Source organism: Schistocerca nitens, chromosome 3, assembly GCF_023898315.1.
Source record: "Schistocerca nitens isolate TAMUIC-IGC-003100 chromosome 3, iqSchNite1.1, whole genome shotgun sequence".
NCBI lineage: Eukaryota > Metazoa > Arthropoda > Insecta > Orthoptera > Acrididae > Schistocerca > Schistocerca nitens.
Genome location: NC_064616.1, coordinates 833,105,382 through 833,121,656, shown reverse-complemented (window position 1 = coordinate 833,121,656; position 16,275 = coordinate 833,105,382). Strand labels below are relative to the sequence as shown.

At 40.4% G+C, this 16,275-nt stretch overlaps 1 protein-coding gene across 1 annotated transcript in view; it reads left to right on the top strand.

The window, feature by feature from the left end:
- The first annotated feature begins 7,755 nt into the window (after positions 1 to 7,755).
- The window catches only part of LOC126249443 (uncharacterized), a 163,967-nt gene continuing 155,447 nt past the window's right edge, over positions 7,756 to 16,275 (top strand). The window contains exon 1 of the mRNA XM_049951097.1: positions 7,756 to 7,881. Coding sequence (XP_049807054.1) covers positions 7,756 to 7,881 — 126 coding nt within the window. The remainder of the gene's footprint in view (positions 7,882 to 16,275) is intronic.

The following is a 16,275-nucleotide window of genomic DNA, read 5'->3' as shown; positions in this document are numbered from 1 at the left end:
CAATATTCATTTAGAGTATTTGTTTTTAATAATGCAATATTAAACAATAGGAGCTTTCGCTTTTGTTCTGTGGTAATAAATATTCCCATTTACGCTTAGGTTTATTATCAATAAAGTAGTACATTATTGCTGGGTGTGGCATTGTAGAATTACACTATTGCTGGGTGTGGCATTGTTGTAGTCAGTCTGTTCTGAAACCTCTGTTAGAGTGGATGTACATACTTCGAGAGTGTAGAATGTGTTATGTGCTTTGTTCTGTGTGTAATTTGTGATTAATTTTGAGAAATTAACTGGAATGCAATAACATGGATGAGCAGTTCTCTGTTGGACAGATAGCAAGTGAAGTGTGTCACAAAACATTTTATGGCTCAGTTTCAAAAAACTTGACAAATTTCAATGGCTTCGATGCAGTTAGACAAACTTTGTTTAAATTTTGAGTAAGTTCTTCTGTAACATCAGCATGCGAGTATCGCGAGAAGAAATAATTCTGAAGTAGAACCACATTTTTGGAAGAAAGTGCTGTGATCCACTTAAAGTTCATAAAAAGCCTATTACTAAAGGTTTGAATGAAATAAAACTTGAACATTTGTCCTTGTTATGTGAGAGTGGAACAGCTTTCCAAGTGAAACTTAATGTGATTCCTGGAAATTTTCTCTGCCCAAAGTGTTACTCAAAAATATTTGTTATGAATCAAGAACCAGAATCATGTAACCTTGTTAATGACATTTATATTCCTAAAGAGGAAGCTATTAGCATATTGGATTTTCCTTGTTCTAAGTTATACGTAGCAGAAAAAGAAAAGCAGCTATTGAAAATAAGGTACAACAAATTTCAGACAAAATTAGAATGGATGTGGAATCGTTCTTTAATAATTCAGATACCAACATTATTTCTGAAGAAGAAGAAGAAGAAGAAGAAGAAGAAAACCTACAACCAGCATCATCTGCCACTGAATATTGGAGCTTAATAGAGAAATTAAATGTTCAGTGACATGTAAAGAATAAAAAGTTAAAATTTTAAGTTTTCTCCCTCACTTATGCTCAAGAAAAGAAATAGTTCATGGATTCAACATTTCTCATCGTTTGGTTGAGCTAACCTGAAAATTACTGAAAGAGCAAGGCATTCTTCTTCCAGTTTTAGGAAAGAAGAAAGGAGTAGGTATAAGTGAAGAAACAATTAAAAAGATCCAGCAGTTTTTTGAAGATGATGAAAACAGTAGAATGTTATAAATGGAGTTAAAGTAACAAAGCAGAACGACTAGTGCTGTCAAATTGAAATGAACTTTATGTAGCTTTCAAAAATTCTCATCCTGAATGCAAAATTGGAAGGTCAAGATTTTGTGACCTCCGCCCTAAGTGGTGTATTTTGGCTGGATCCTCAGGGACACACTCCATATGTTTGTTTATATCATCAAAATGTCAAACTGATGATTGTGGGTGTAAAACTTAGTGATCTTAACTACAAAGAATTACTAGATTTAATGGTCTGTGACACCGACTGCATGATTAGTTTGTGTAATAAATGCCCTGGTAATGTTGTTTCACGAAAATGATAAGGAAATGCCAGAAAGTATTACCTTCAAACAGTAGGTCACAACTGACAGTACAGAAATGATAACAGTGGTTAAATCTCAGGAGGAGTACTTCAAATCTTTAATTGATAACTTACAAAAACTCTGAAGTCACCACTATGTTTCTAAAATCCAAAGTAAGTTTTTGAAGGACAAAAAAGCACAACTTCATGACACTGAATGCATAGTGCTAACTGATTTTGCAGAAAATTTTACATTTGTAATTCAGGATGCAATACAAGGGTACCACTGGGTCAATGAGCAAGCAACAGTGCATTCATTTATTCTCTACTTTAAAAATGAGAAAGATGAAGTTTTCTGTTCTTCAATTTGCATTCTAAATGACTACTTGGGACGAATTCAATACGAAGCAGCAGTCAGGAAGAAATTGTAAGTGAGACGAGAAAAATCATTTTTTCAGCCAAAGCATTATACACAAACTCAAGACTGGTTGTAAGTGGAATTCTGCACAGGTCAGTAAGCAGTTATTATATAAGCAACATAAACAGTGCTATCAGGGAACAATGTGACGAACTCGGCACAATATTCGTTGACCCCAAAAAATTTGTAAGTGACAAATGCTTGGGAAAGGATGGCATGCTTTTAAACGGACTAGGCTCAATGAATTTCAGTAAAATGGTTACAGACATCTGTAAAATCATTAAGAACAAGGCAAACTGATACCGTGTGGAGGGGGTTAAAATTCAAAACTGAAAATTGAAAATAAAAATTATCTTCCAGGCAGAAATTCCAATATAAATATAAGTATTAAGGATAGTAAGTTTCAGAACTCGTGTTTAACTCCAAACCTGACGGTATTTCATCAAAATGTACAATCACTATCCAACAAAGTAAACGAATTTCAAATTTTGTTGGAAAGTGACATGAAACACACCTCTGTATTATGTTTTACTGAACATTGGCTTGACAAAGAGAAACTTCATATGCTATGCTTTCCAAATTTTGTATTGGGTAGTTATTTTTGTCAGAAATTGTATAAACATAGTGGTAGTTGCATTTATGTTAAAAATAGCATAAATTTTACATGTATGCCATATGATGAAAAATTATCCATAGAGAAAGATATTGAGGTAAATGGAATTGAAATCACGGATGGAAAAAATTGCTATAATTTGTCTATACAGGGCGCCAACTGGCAATATTAACATCATGTTAAAGAACCGTGAAAATAGTGCTATCTATCAGACAAAGGAAAGCAAATTATTGTTTGTGGGGATTTCAATGTAGATTTTCTAAAAGAGTAAAATAGAAAGCTTGACCTTGAAGTATTACATGGTTCTTTCAATTTGACATCAGTTATTGATTTTCCTACATGGGTTGTGCAGGAAAGCAGCACACTGATAGATAATGTTTTAATAGACCAAGATGAATTTAATCAAATAAAAACTTTTCCAGTCAAGAAGGGTCTATCTGATAATGATGCACGGCCAGTTACAGTATATGACATAGCTCCATACAGTAATGCAAAACAGTCCTCCAAAAATAGTGCATTCGATTAATGTTTTAACAATTCAAAATTTTAGGGAAAGCTTGCAACAGTTAGACTGGGATGAGGTGTACAGGGAACATGATGCTAATTTAAAATTTAACCTATTTCATGATACCTTTGTGAGAGTATATTTGAAAACTGTTTCCCTGAGAATACAGTGAAATATAATTCCACGAAACCATGTAAAAAGCCATGGCTTACTAAAGGGATAAAAATATCTTGAAAACAGAAGAGGGAAATGTATCTTGGAGCTAGGAGGAGTACTGACCCTGAAACAGTGAAACATTATAAAAACTACTGCACTGTATTAAGAAAAGTTATTACAAAGACTAGAAGTATGTGCATTAGGTCTGAGATTAGCACATCTGATAATAAAATTAAAACAATTTGGAATATTGTTCAAAGGGAAACAGGGCAACTGAGAGCACAGAAAGACTGTATTTCTATCAAACACAATGAAAAGTTCAACAAGAAGTCAGAATAAGAAAACATTTTTAATAATAATGTAAGTGTTGTAGAGAAAATATGATCCAGCTATTCATTAGAAAAGCAAGGCAGTATATGGAAGGGGCAGTACCTATGCAATTTGATAAAACTGAAATTCAGCCCACCTCTCCTAATGAAATTAGGAAAATAATAAATTTACTCAATAGTAAATGCTCACATGGAACTGATGTCATTTCCAACACAGTACTAAAAGCTTGCTGTGGTTCCTGAAGAGGGGACGCAGCCTTTTCAGTAGTTACAGGGGCAACAGTCTGGATGATTGACTGATCTGGCCTTGTAACACTAACCAAAACGGCCTTCCTGTGCTGGTACTGCGGACGGCTGAAAGCAAGGGGAAACTACAGCCGTAATTTTTCCCGAGGGCATGCAGCTTTACTGTATGGTTAAATGATGATGGCATCCTCTTGGGGTAAAATATTCCGGAGGTAAAATAGTCCCCCATTCGTATCTCCGGGCGGGGACTACTCAGGAGGACATTGTTACCAGGAGAAAGAAAACTGGCATTCTACGGGTCACAATGTGGAATGTCAGATGCCTTAATCGGTCAGGTAGGTTAGAAAATTTAAAAACGGAAATGGATAGGTTAAAGTTAGATATAGGGGGAATTAGTGAAGTTCGGTGGCGGTACGAACAAGACTTTTGGTCAGGTGAATACAGGGTTATAAATACAAAATCAAATAGGGGTAATGCAGGAGTAGGTTTAATAATGAATAAAAAATAGGATTGCGGGTGAGCTATTACAAACAGCATAGTGAACGCATTATTGTGGCCAAGATAGATACAAAGCCCACGCCTACCACAGTAGTAAAAGTTTATATGCCAACTAGCTCCGCAGATGACAAAGAGATTGTTGAAATGTATGATGAGATAAAAGAAATTATTCAGATAGTGAAGGGAGATGAAAATTTAATAGTCACGGGTGACTGGAATTCGATAGTAGGAAAAGGAAGAGAATGTAACATAGTAGGTGAACATGGAATGGGGGTAAGGAATCAAAGAGGAAGCTGCCTGGTAGAATTTTGCACAGAGCATAACTTAATCATAGCTAGCATTTGGTTCGAGAATCATGAAACAAGGTTGTATACATGGAAGAGGCCTGGAAATACTGGAAGGTTTCAGATACATTATATAATTGTAAGACAGAGATTCGGGAACCCGGTTTTAAATTGTAAGACATTTCCAGGGGCAGATGTGGACTCTGACCACAATCTATTGGTTATGAATTGTAGATTAAAACTGAAGAAATTGCAAAAAGGTGGGAATTTGAAGAGATGGGACCTGGATAAAGTGAAAGAACCAGAGGTTGTAGAGAGTCTCAGGGAGAGCATAAGGGAACAATTGACAGGAATGGGGGAAAGAAATACAGAAGAAGAAGAATGGGTAGCTTTGAGCGACGAAATAGCGAAGGTAGCAGAGGATCAAGTAGGTAAAAAGATGAGGGCTAATAGTAATCCTTGGGTAACAGAAGAGATATTGAATTTAATTGATGAAAGGAGAAAATATAAAAATGCAGTAAATGACACAGGCAAAAAGGAATACAAACGTCTCAAAAATGAGATCGACAGGAAGCGCAAAATGGCTAAGCAGGGATTGCTAGAGGACAAATGTAAGAATGTAGAGGCTTATCTCACTAGGGGTATGATAGATACTGACTATAGGAAAATTAGAGAGACCCTTGGAGAAAAGAGAACCACTTGCATGAATATCAAGAGCTCAGATGGAAACCCAGTTCTAAGCAAACAAGGGAAAGCAGAAAGGTGGAAGTAATATATAGAGGGTCTATACAGGGGCGATGTTCTTGAGGACAGTATTATGGAAATGGAGGATACGATACTGCGTGAAGAGTTTGACAGAGCACTGAAATAGCAAAGTTGAAACAAGGCGCCGGGGGTAGACAGCATCCCATTAGAATTAATGACAGCCTTGGGAGAGCCAGGCCTAACAAAACTGTACCATATAGTGAGCAAGATGTATGAGACAGGCGAAATATCCTTATACTTCAAGAAGGATATAATAATTCCAATCCCAAAGACAGCAGGTGTTGACAGTGTGAAAATTACCGAACTATCGGTTTAATAAGCCATGGCTGCAAAATACTAACACGAATTCTTTATAGACAAATGGAAAAACTGGTAGAAGCCGACGTCGGAGAAGATCAGTTTGGATTCCGTAGAAATGTTCAAACACGTGAGGCAATACTGACCCTACGACTTATCTTAGAAAATAGATAAAGGAAAGGCAAACCTACGTTTCTAGCATTTGTAGACTTGGAGAAGGCTTTTGACAATGTTGACTGGAATACTCTCTCAAATTCTGAAGGTGGCACGGGTAAAATACAGGGAACGAAAGGATATTTAAAATTTGTACAGAAACCAGGTGTCAGTTATAAGAGTCGAGGGACATGAAAGGGAAGCAGTGGTTGGGAAGGGAATGAGACAGGGTTGTAGCCTCTCCCTGATACTATTCAATCTGTATATTGAGCAAGCAGTAAAGGAAACAAAAGAAAAGTTCAGAGTAGGTATTAAAATCCATGGAGAAGAAATAAAAACTTTGAGGTTTGCCAGTGACATTGTAATTCTGTCAGAGACAGCAAAGGACTTGGAAGAGCAGTTGAACGGAATGGACAGTGTCTTGAAAGGAGGATATAAGATGAACATCAACAAAAGCAAAACAAGGATAATGGAATGTAGTCGAATTAAGTCGGGTGATGCTGAGGGAATTAGATTAGGAAATGAGACACTTAAAGTAGTAAAGGAGTTTTGCTATTTGGGAAGCAAAATAACTGATGATGGTCGAAGTAGAGAGGATATAAAATGTAGACTGGCAATGGCAAGGAAAGCGTTTCTGAAGAAGAGAAATTTGTTAACATCGAGTATAGATTTAAGTGTCAGGAAGTCATTTCTGAAAGTATTTGTATGGAATGTAGCCATGTATGGAAGTGAAACATGGGCGATAAATAGTTTAGACAAGAAGAGAATAGAAGCTTTGGAAGTGTGGTGCTACAGAAGAAAACTGAAGATTAGATGGGTAGATCACATAACTAATGAGGAGGGATGCAATAGAATTGGAGAGAAGAGAGATTTATGGCACAACTTGACTAGAAGAAGGGATCGGTTGGTAGGGCAAATTCTGAGGCATCAAGGGATCACCAATTTAGTACTGCAGGGCAGCGTGGAGGGTAAAAATCGTAGAGGGAGACCAAGAGATGAATACACTAAGCAGATTCAGAAGGATATAGGTTGCAGTAGGTACTGGGAGATGAAGAACCTCACACAGGATAGAGTAGCGTGGAGAGCTGCATCAAACCAGTCTCAGGACTGAAGACCACAACAACAACAACAACAACTGAAATACTGCCACTATGCAGGGAATTGTTCTTGGGAAGAATTACCTTGTTATTAACTTATCCTTAGAAAATCCTGCTCCTATGGAAAGGGCTTCCTAGCATAATTTCTCAGCTGTGAAGATGATTTCAGTAGGCAGTATACAATAAACTGCCATGTGGGCAGGATCAGCCATGTTTTACAATGCAGCCCAGAATCTTTCTTACCTCAAGTGTCCAATAGTGTCCCACTTGCACTGGCTATAGATCTCATGCCAGACACCTGTATCACAAATCTTCCATCAGAATGTGTGTAGTCACCTTTTAGGATTTATTCTCAATGTTTCATCAAATGTATTTCTGCTGAACAAAGGTGTTGTGTGGCTCGGAGAATGTAGTGTGTCATGCACTAGACATGAATCAAAGAACAGTGGGATAGTTTCCTGTAAACAGGTAAGTTGGTTTTTAATCAGGAATGATTCACCCTAACTGTTAGACTGGTCCCTGGAACAACCATGCCAGTGTTGTGGAAAATGGACTAACAGGGCAACACCAGTGTCCTTGTTGGGGGCAAAATTATTTTAAGAGCTGATATTCCACTGCATCTGTTTTACAGAAGAATACAGAGCACTGACATCCTACAGTGGTTTGTGTGTGTTGTTAGAGATGGTTTAAGGACAGAAGATTTATCATTTTATTTTTGAGAGTATTGATAGAATGCCATTTTCCATTGCTTGATAGCTTAGTGTATCAGGGGGCAGGGGAAGGGGAGAGGGGTGGGATTAAAAATACATTTCCTCAACTCACCCTATAGGAAATAACATCCAGTCTATTTTATTGCAGATCATGGCACGTCGTAAGTTCTGTGCAAAGAATTCTGATCCAATGGACCAGTGGCTGGAGTCACATGGATTTTATCGCAAGCACACAGCAAGAGATGAATCTTGTTTATTTAGAGCAGTTTCAGAACAGGTATGTGGTGGTGGTGGTGGTGGTGGTGGTGGTGGTGGTGGTGGTAATATAAGTACAGTCAACTGGCTGGCTGTGGAGCGTGTGACCATTGAAAAGTTTTGTGACCTCCTACAAAGATGACCTGTTCCCTGGTGTGTTGTATATCACTCTGCACCCCAAGCCAGATGGTCAGGTCTGTGATGTTCAGATGCCAAGCAACTGCAAAGAATATTACAGTCCTTTGGGCAGTAAAGGCCAAATGCCTGTGAGTGAAAAAGGGGAGCAAGAAAAGTTGTTCTGCTCCAGGGGGTCACATCACTTTTTTCACTACATGCTTGGCCAAGACAGGGTCACAGCTCTTGTAGTACTACCTTCCTTTCCGTGTTGCAAGTCTATTTCCCCTGTTCTTTTTTTTCCCCTCTCTACCTTTCTGCTAGATGGTCTTCTTGGTGGAGATTGTGCTTTTGTGCTTGAATCTGGTCTGAGTTTTGGACACTAGCTTCCGTACCCTCCGGACTTCTGCAACTTTCATTATTAATTATATAGTCCCCTTTTTTGGGATTAACTTGGTAGTTTATAACACTACTGTCCACTACTGCTATACCATAACCTCAAAGCTGGAGGAAGTTCGTATCATGAAATTATTTTTATTCAAGTAATTATAGTATGAATAAGCAGAGCAGTGTTACCCTCTGAAAGGATATTAGTTGTGCTGACCGTGATATACCTAATGGAGGTGGCTTATCGGAAATGAAAATCAGAAGTACATAAATATTTAAACAATGTTAAAAAATATTTAACCTATCCACACTGTTCACAGGATAAAGGAAAATGGTCACCAGCCTAATTAGGCAAGAGAATGATTGACATTCTTGTTCAAGAAAATAGGTATGAGTAACTTTTAACGGACACACACAACCTATACTTTGCCACACGAGTGCAATGAACTCCGGCACCTGAATGCAGTATGTTCACGTCAAGGTTGGACCTAACAGATCAAACACTAACCACCACCACCACCTAACAGATTAGAATAAACTATTTACATAAATATAACAGATAAAAAAACACACTATTGCCTTGAGGACTTAGTAAAAGTAAATGGTCTCAATAACCATTCTATTAATATTCACTGTAGAATCTTAAATTTGACATAGGTTTAATATTACTTTTCAAACAAATTCCTATCTGACATGAAATATCTACATGGTCCATAGCAAATTTAGTTACTATGCATATATTAAGTCTTTCACAACTAAACACCTTTCTACTTTCGCTGCGTAGCAGCGAGGAGAGCTCCGCCTACCATCCTAAGGGAGCCATGGGTCTGATGATGGTTTTGTAGAAAGAACAGAAACCGGTTACCTATATCATTAAAACATACATGAGTGATCAAGACTGAACTTTAGTCAAAATATAACAATTAATTGATCACTGCTTTCCAAAAATGTTTACCAAAATTGTGTAATCTTCTGAATTACAGGCCCATATCACTAACATTGATTTGCAGTAGGGTTTTGGAACATATACAGTGTTCGAACATTATGAAGTACCTCAAAGATAACGATTGATTGGCACATAGTCCGCAAGAATTCAGAAAGTATCATTCTTGTGAAACACAACTAGCTCTTCATACACATGAAGTAATGAGTGCTATCAACAGGGGATGTCAAATTGATTCCATATTTTTAGATTTCCAGAAGTCTTTTGACACTGTTCCTCACAAGTGTCTTCTAACCAAACTATGTGCCTATGGATTATCACCTCAGTTGTGCGACTGTATTTGTGACTTCCTGTCTGAAAGGTCACAGTTTTTAGTAATAGATGGAAAGTCATAGAATAAAACATAAGTGGTATTCAATGTTCCCCAAGGAAGTGTTACAGGCTCTGTATTGTTAATGATCTATATTAACGACATGCGAGACAATCTGAGTAACCCTCTTAGATTGTTTGAAGACGATGCTTTCATGTACCACCTTCTAAAGTTATCAGATGACCTAAATGAATCGCAAAATGATTTAGATAAGATATCTGTATGGTGCGAAAAGTGGCAATTGACCCTGAATAAAGAAAAGGTAGATATCGTTGTGGGTAGAGCAAACCAATGACTGCAATTCATTGGCAGAACACTTAAAAGGCACAACAGGTCTACTAAAGAGACTGCTTACACCATGCTTGTCTGCGTTATTCTGGAGAACTGCTGTGCGGTGTGGGATCAGCATCAGGAGGGACTGACGGATGACATTGAAAAAGTTAAAAGAAAGGCAGCTTTTTTGTATTATCCCGAAATATGGGAGATAGTGCCACAGACATGATACCTGAATTGGAGTGGCAATCATTAAAACAAAGACGTTTTTCATTCGGTGGGATCTTCTCATGAAATTTCAATTGCCAGTTTTCTCCTCCGATTGCAAATACATTCTGTTGGTACCCACTTACATAGGGAGAAATGATCATCACGATAAAATAAGAGAAATCAGGGCCCGCACAGAAAAATTTAAGTGCTCGTTTTTCCTGCACACTGTTTGAGAGTGGAATGGTAGACAGACAGCTTGAAGGTGGTTCATTGAACCCTCTGCCAGGCATTTTGTTGTGAATAGCAGGGTAATCGTGTAGATGTAGATCTTTCCACTGTACAGGGGACCATCTGTGTGGTGACTGTGGACACCCACTCCATGAGGGAAGCCCCTGTGTTCTGCCATGGTGTTTAAATCGTCATGATCTCTACTCTCCATGATAGCCAGACTGCTCAGTTTACAAAATAGAAAAGAAGATCCAAGAGTAAAAGTTCCTCGATAGTCTACCTTATGCTGAGGCTCGCCAAAAATGTGACACTCCACCCAGTGTAGATTTCTTCTACTTTTGCCTCTGTTACATGCTTACTTCTCCCACCTCTTCCTTACCCTGGTCCCATCCCCATCCCATTCTCCTCTCCCCCTCCCTCTTCTCTGCAGTTTCCACTGCTAGGAATGGTATGTTTCCTCCTTGGGAACGTACACCTATTCATCCCAGGTTTTGTCAAAGTTCCATAGCCCTCTAAGCTGCCAGTGACAATCAACAGTCCAGGGTCTTACACTGCGGGGTGCTCTTTGTACTGATTCATTGGTCCTTGCAGAACATCTCGCGACACACTTTGCGATGGCATTGACTTCCTCTTCCTGTCGTTGAAGAAACCCCCTCTGTTTAAACACCCACCGAGCTGAAGCCTATAATGAACTCTTCACCGAATGGGAATTTGTGCAGCCTCTTGCCTCTTCACATCACACGGCCCCAGGCCCGGATTCCATCCACAACCAGATGATCCAGAACTTTGACATTACCCAGAGGGAACATCTACTCAGGGTCTTAAATCACATTTGGGTCAAGGGTGCCTTCCTCTTGCAGTGGCAAGACAGCATGTTATCCACATCCTTAAGCTTGGCAAGAACCCAGTGTCTCGACAGTTACTGATTGAATAGCCTGATCAGGAAGGATGATCTAAAACTGACCATTTACTTTGATTGGAAACGGCAATCTGACAGGCATTCGCTATACGCCAACACCTTTCAGTCTTCTTTGACATCACTTCACTTCACTTAGTTCCTGTCGTTCCCTCTGCAGCTTCTCTCTCGATTGTCCTTTTCCAGGTCTATTTGGAATGACCATGTTTTCGAACTCCTTGAGAGTTCCAGTCCCATGCCACCCTTTCAGCAGCACTATCTGGTTTCCTAAATGTATGCTCATTCCAGTTCCATTTTCTTTCCTTGATTTGCATTTTGAGTGGTTGCTGATTTGTCTCTATCCAAATATCTTCATTTGCCATTATATCTGGCCATCTCACTTTTAAAATACACTGGAGACAGCAGTTGATAAAACTTGGAGCTGGTTTTTTTTATGTGGTTAGTCACTTTCTAAGTTTCGCAATCATACAACAGAACAGCCTTCACACTGCTATTGAAAAGCCAGAGTTTGGTTTTGTTTGAGATGTTCCTAAATCTCCAAATGGTGTACAGTTGTACAAACACACGATTTGCTTTGCGGATGCGACTACGGACATCGACCTTGGTGCCTCCTGTAGTCGTGACTATAATTCTGAGTTAGAGGAAAGATTTGACATGTTCTACGTCCTCTGCATTAATGCCCAGCTTAGTAGTGATGGTTGAATTTATCCAAATTTCTTTGCTTTTGCAAACATTGATCTTGAGGCCTGCAGCTTCTGCCTCTCTCTGTAACCTGGCCAGTTTCTCTTTGATGTCTCAATATCATTGTGCCATTAAGCAGAGGTTGTCTGGGAAATCTAGATCTTTGAGCCTATTCCGCATCCCCCATTGCACACCTGTCTTCCGTCCCCCCCATCACTCTCTTCATTACATGGTCCAACACCAAAAGAAATAGTGTTGGGAAAAGAATACACCCTTGTTGTAATCTTACTTTTAAAGGCTCTGTTAGTTATCCATTATGTAGTTCTTGGCATTCGTAGTCTTCATACATTTCCTTGATGGTGTTAATAATCTTTGTTGGAATGCCATATTTTGCAAGTTTTCAAAGTCAATAAAGGTAAAGTAGAGTGTTTTGCCACTCCATGCTTTGTTCCACAATAATTCTGAAACTATTTATTAGGTCCACACAGCTTCGATGTTTTATAAAACCCACCTGCTCTCTCCTCAGTTGTGCTTCCTCGAAAGTACCTTACTTGGTATTGACAATAGGGTAATGCCCCGCCAGTTGTTGCAGTTAGTAACATCGCCTTTTTTGGGTATTTTCACGATAATACCTTGTTTCCAGTCGGTTGGCAGTTTCTCTTTTCTCCATATCTTCTCTAAGAGGATGTGCAATAACTCAAAATAGTGTACAAGTCTGTTTTCAGCATCTCGGATGTTATATTATATGGTCCTGGTGCCTTCCCATCCTTGATCTGTGTCAGCGCTATATGAATTTCTGCTTTTGTAGGTGCATTTACACCAATGCTGCAACTAGGATCATTGTATTACATTTCTTCTTGTTGTTCTACCTCACTGCCAAGGTCTCTGTTTAGAAATTTGCTAAAATGTTCCTTTTACCTACGTGATATTTCTTCATGTATAGCTAGTATCTCACCTTTCTTATTCCTTACTGCTTGGTTCCTCTGGAAGCTTTTCATTGAGAGCATCTTAGTGATACCATATAGTTCTTTCACATCCTCCCTCCACACTGCCTGTTCTGCTCTATCAGCCTGTTCATCTATCCATCATCTGTGGTCTCTTCTCACACGCATTTTCACTTCCTTATCTGCTGCTCTATAATCAGCTTGTGCCTGTGCTTTTTGTTGTCTGGTCCTGCTTTGGTTTACTCTTCCCTTGGCCTCCTTTCTATGGGTGATCTTCCTCCAGGTATGTTCGGACACCCAATCTCTCAACAGACAACCGCTGTGGCCAAGCGGTTCTAGGCACTTCAGTCCAGAACCGCGGTGCTGCTACAGTCACAAGTTCGAATCTTGCCTCAGGCATGGATGTGAGAGATGTCCTTAGGTTAATTAGATTTAAGTAGTTCTAAGTTCTAGGGGACTGATGACCTCGGATGTTAAGTCCCATAGTGCTTAGAGCCATTTTTTTCTCAACAGACGATTTTTAAAGCCAAGTTGTCTCTCACTTACTTGCACAAAACTTCTATCCACTTTTTATCCATGTCCTTATCCTCTTGTCATCTCCAGTTCCAGCGTGTGGAATCTATTCAGGAGTTCCAGCTGGAACCCCTCAGCTATCCGTGGATCTTTCAGTTTACCTATGTCGAATCTTCTATTTATTGGCTCGAATTTCTTTCTGGAAGCCACAATCTGCATTTGGAAACTGGAAGTAACAAGATGGTGGTTGCTCCTTGCATCTTCTCCTCTTCTATTCCGTACATCTTCCAGGCTCTTCCTGAACTTCCTGGATACTGTGATGTGGTGAATTTGATTTTCTGTAATACGATCTAGGGATACCCATGTTATCTTATTCTTATGATATCTCCGATGAGGAAACAAGGTCGTCCCCCCCCCCCCCCCTCTCCTATTCCAAGGTCATGGTTTGAGCAGAAGTCACTAAATCTTTCCCCATTATCATACATTTTACCCAAGCTATGTACCCTCATTATCTGTTCCAATGCATCATTGTCATCTCCCTCCTTGGCATTTATGTCTCCCATAACAATGAGGATATCTTTCTTGCTCACTTTCCTTACAGTCTCTTGTAGCAGATAATAGAACTCTTCCTCCTTCTCGATATCTGATGTCTCTGTGGGGGCATAACATTAGATGAGGGTCACTTTCAGATCCGCATCTTAAATCTGGTGGTCATGATCCTACTAGACATAGGTCTCCATTCTAGAAGTCTCTTCTTTGCTGCCTCGGTCAACAATAGCCCAACTCCATCCCAGTGTTCCTTTTCCTCTTCACATCCTGAGTATAAAAACTTAATTCCATCCAATGTCTGTATTTCACCAAACTCTGGCCACCTCACTTCACTCAATCCCAGGATATCAAGATTATAGTTATTCATTTCCCTGGTCACTTGTTTCAGCTTGCTACTATCACTCAAGGTTTGTATATTTTAAAAGGCAATATTATTTTTCATACCAAAGGTTGTCATTAGTTTATCCATCCGGTTTTGTATTCTCATCTCGGTTTCAGTAATGGGGTAATTTAAGAAGGGTGCAGGTGATCAGCCCACTGCTTCAAATTGCCTTGGTGAGGCTGCCACCTTATCGCCCAGGCACTGACGATTTACCCTACGTTTGGTATATGGGCTTGGCATTTCCTCCACACCACTATATGTGGTTTAACCGCCACCATTGGTTGAGTGGGGGAAATGGAAAGGAAATGAAAAAAGATGGGCTAGGGATAGGAAAAGGATAGGAGACAGGTTTTCGATAAGTCGTTTTGGGACACAGTTGGTCTGGCTCCTCCCCTTCAGCCTGTCTGGCACAGGTGACCCTGCTGGCAGCTACGCTACAGCTGGCTTAGCCCTCCAGATCCAGAGTACGCTAACCTCCATGCCCGCACAGACAGTGCTACGTTAAGACAGTTTCTCCTGAAGAGGTTTCTTTGACATACATACGGCATAAGACATAAGACCCGGCTTGGTGCTGTCCCTCCCTGTTGCTCCTGCACCACCTACTTCAACAACTCCCCCCCCCCCCCCCCCCTCCAACCAACAGGGACGTCTGTCCCCACTTCTAAGCTTACAACTTCTTTGGCTACTCTCACTAGGAAGGGGTCCCTTGTGTCACTCCCTTCCCAGGTTTCTGCTAGTGGGAAAGATGGCACTTGCCAGTGGCTGAAGAGACCAAAAGTAGATGGTCATAGTGCTTCACGCTCATCCTCAGTCCCGAAGACTGAATCAGTGAAGTCCTCCCAGCCAGGGAAACCCAAGGAACAGAGAGAGAAACCAGAAAAGAAGGTCCCCAAGACCAAGGGAATTGCAGTGGCACCCATACCACTGCTACCTCCAAGCTCTGCATCTGCAAATGAGGGGACGTTCTGGTGTATGCGGAGGACCTAGATCCCACCGGGCCCTCAGACAAAATGGATATAGACTGCTCAGGCAAAAAGTTGGTGGCAGCAGGTGACCCTGAGGCATAAACTGCCTCATTGAATGTTCCATGCCTTCCCAGTCTCACAATCACATCATCCTCCAGTGGAATTGCGGTGATTTTTTTCCACCGCCTGGCTGAGCTACGGCAACTGTTAAGCTTTACACCTGCTTTCTGCTTTGCCCTCCGCAGCTATAAGGGATACTACAGGAACTGTTGTGACTATAATTGGTTGTCAGGTGGAGTTTGCATTTGTCCTAAACTCAGTCTGCAGAGTACCTGTGCCCCTTCAAACCCCTCTTGAAGCTGTGGCTGTCAGAATAAGAATGATGTAGGAAATAACTACCTACAATGTATACCTTCCTCTGGATGGTGCGCCGGCCGCGGTGGTCATGCGGTTCTAGGCGCTGCAGTTCGGAACCGCGGGACTGCTACGGTCGCAGGTTCGAATCCTGCCTCGGGCATGGATGTGTGTGATGTCCTTAGGTTAGTTAGGTTTAAGTAGTTCTAAGTTCTAGGGAACTGATGACCACAGATGTTTAGTCCCATAGTGCTCAGAGCCATTTGAACCTCTGCATGGTGCAGTATGCCTGAATGTATTTGCTGCACAGATCGATCAACTCCTTAAACCTTTCCTACTTCCGGGAGATTTTAATGCCCATAACCCCTTGTGGGGTGGCACCGTGCTTACTGGCCGAGGCAGAGATGTCAAAACTTTACTGTCTTAGTTCAGTCTCTGCCTCTCAAATACTGGGGCTGCCACACATTTCATTGTGGTTCATGGTAGTTTCTCGGCCATTGATTTATCAGTCTGCAGCGTAGGACCTCTTCCATCTATCCACTGGAAAGCACATGATGACCTGTGTGGTAGTGACCATTTCCTCATCT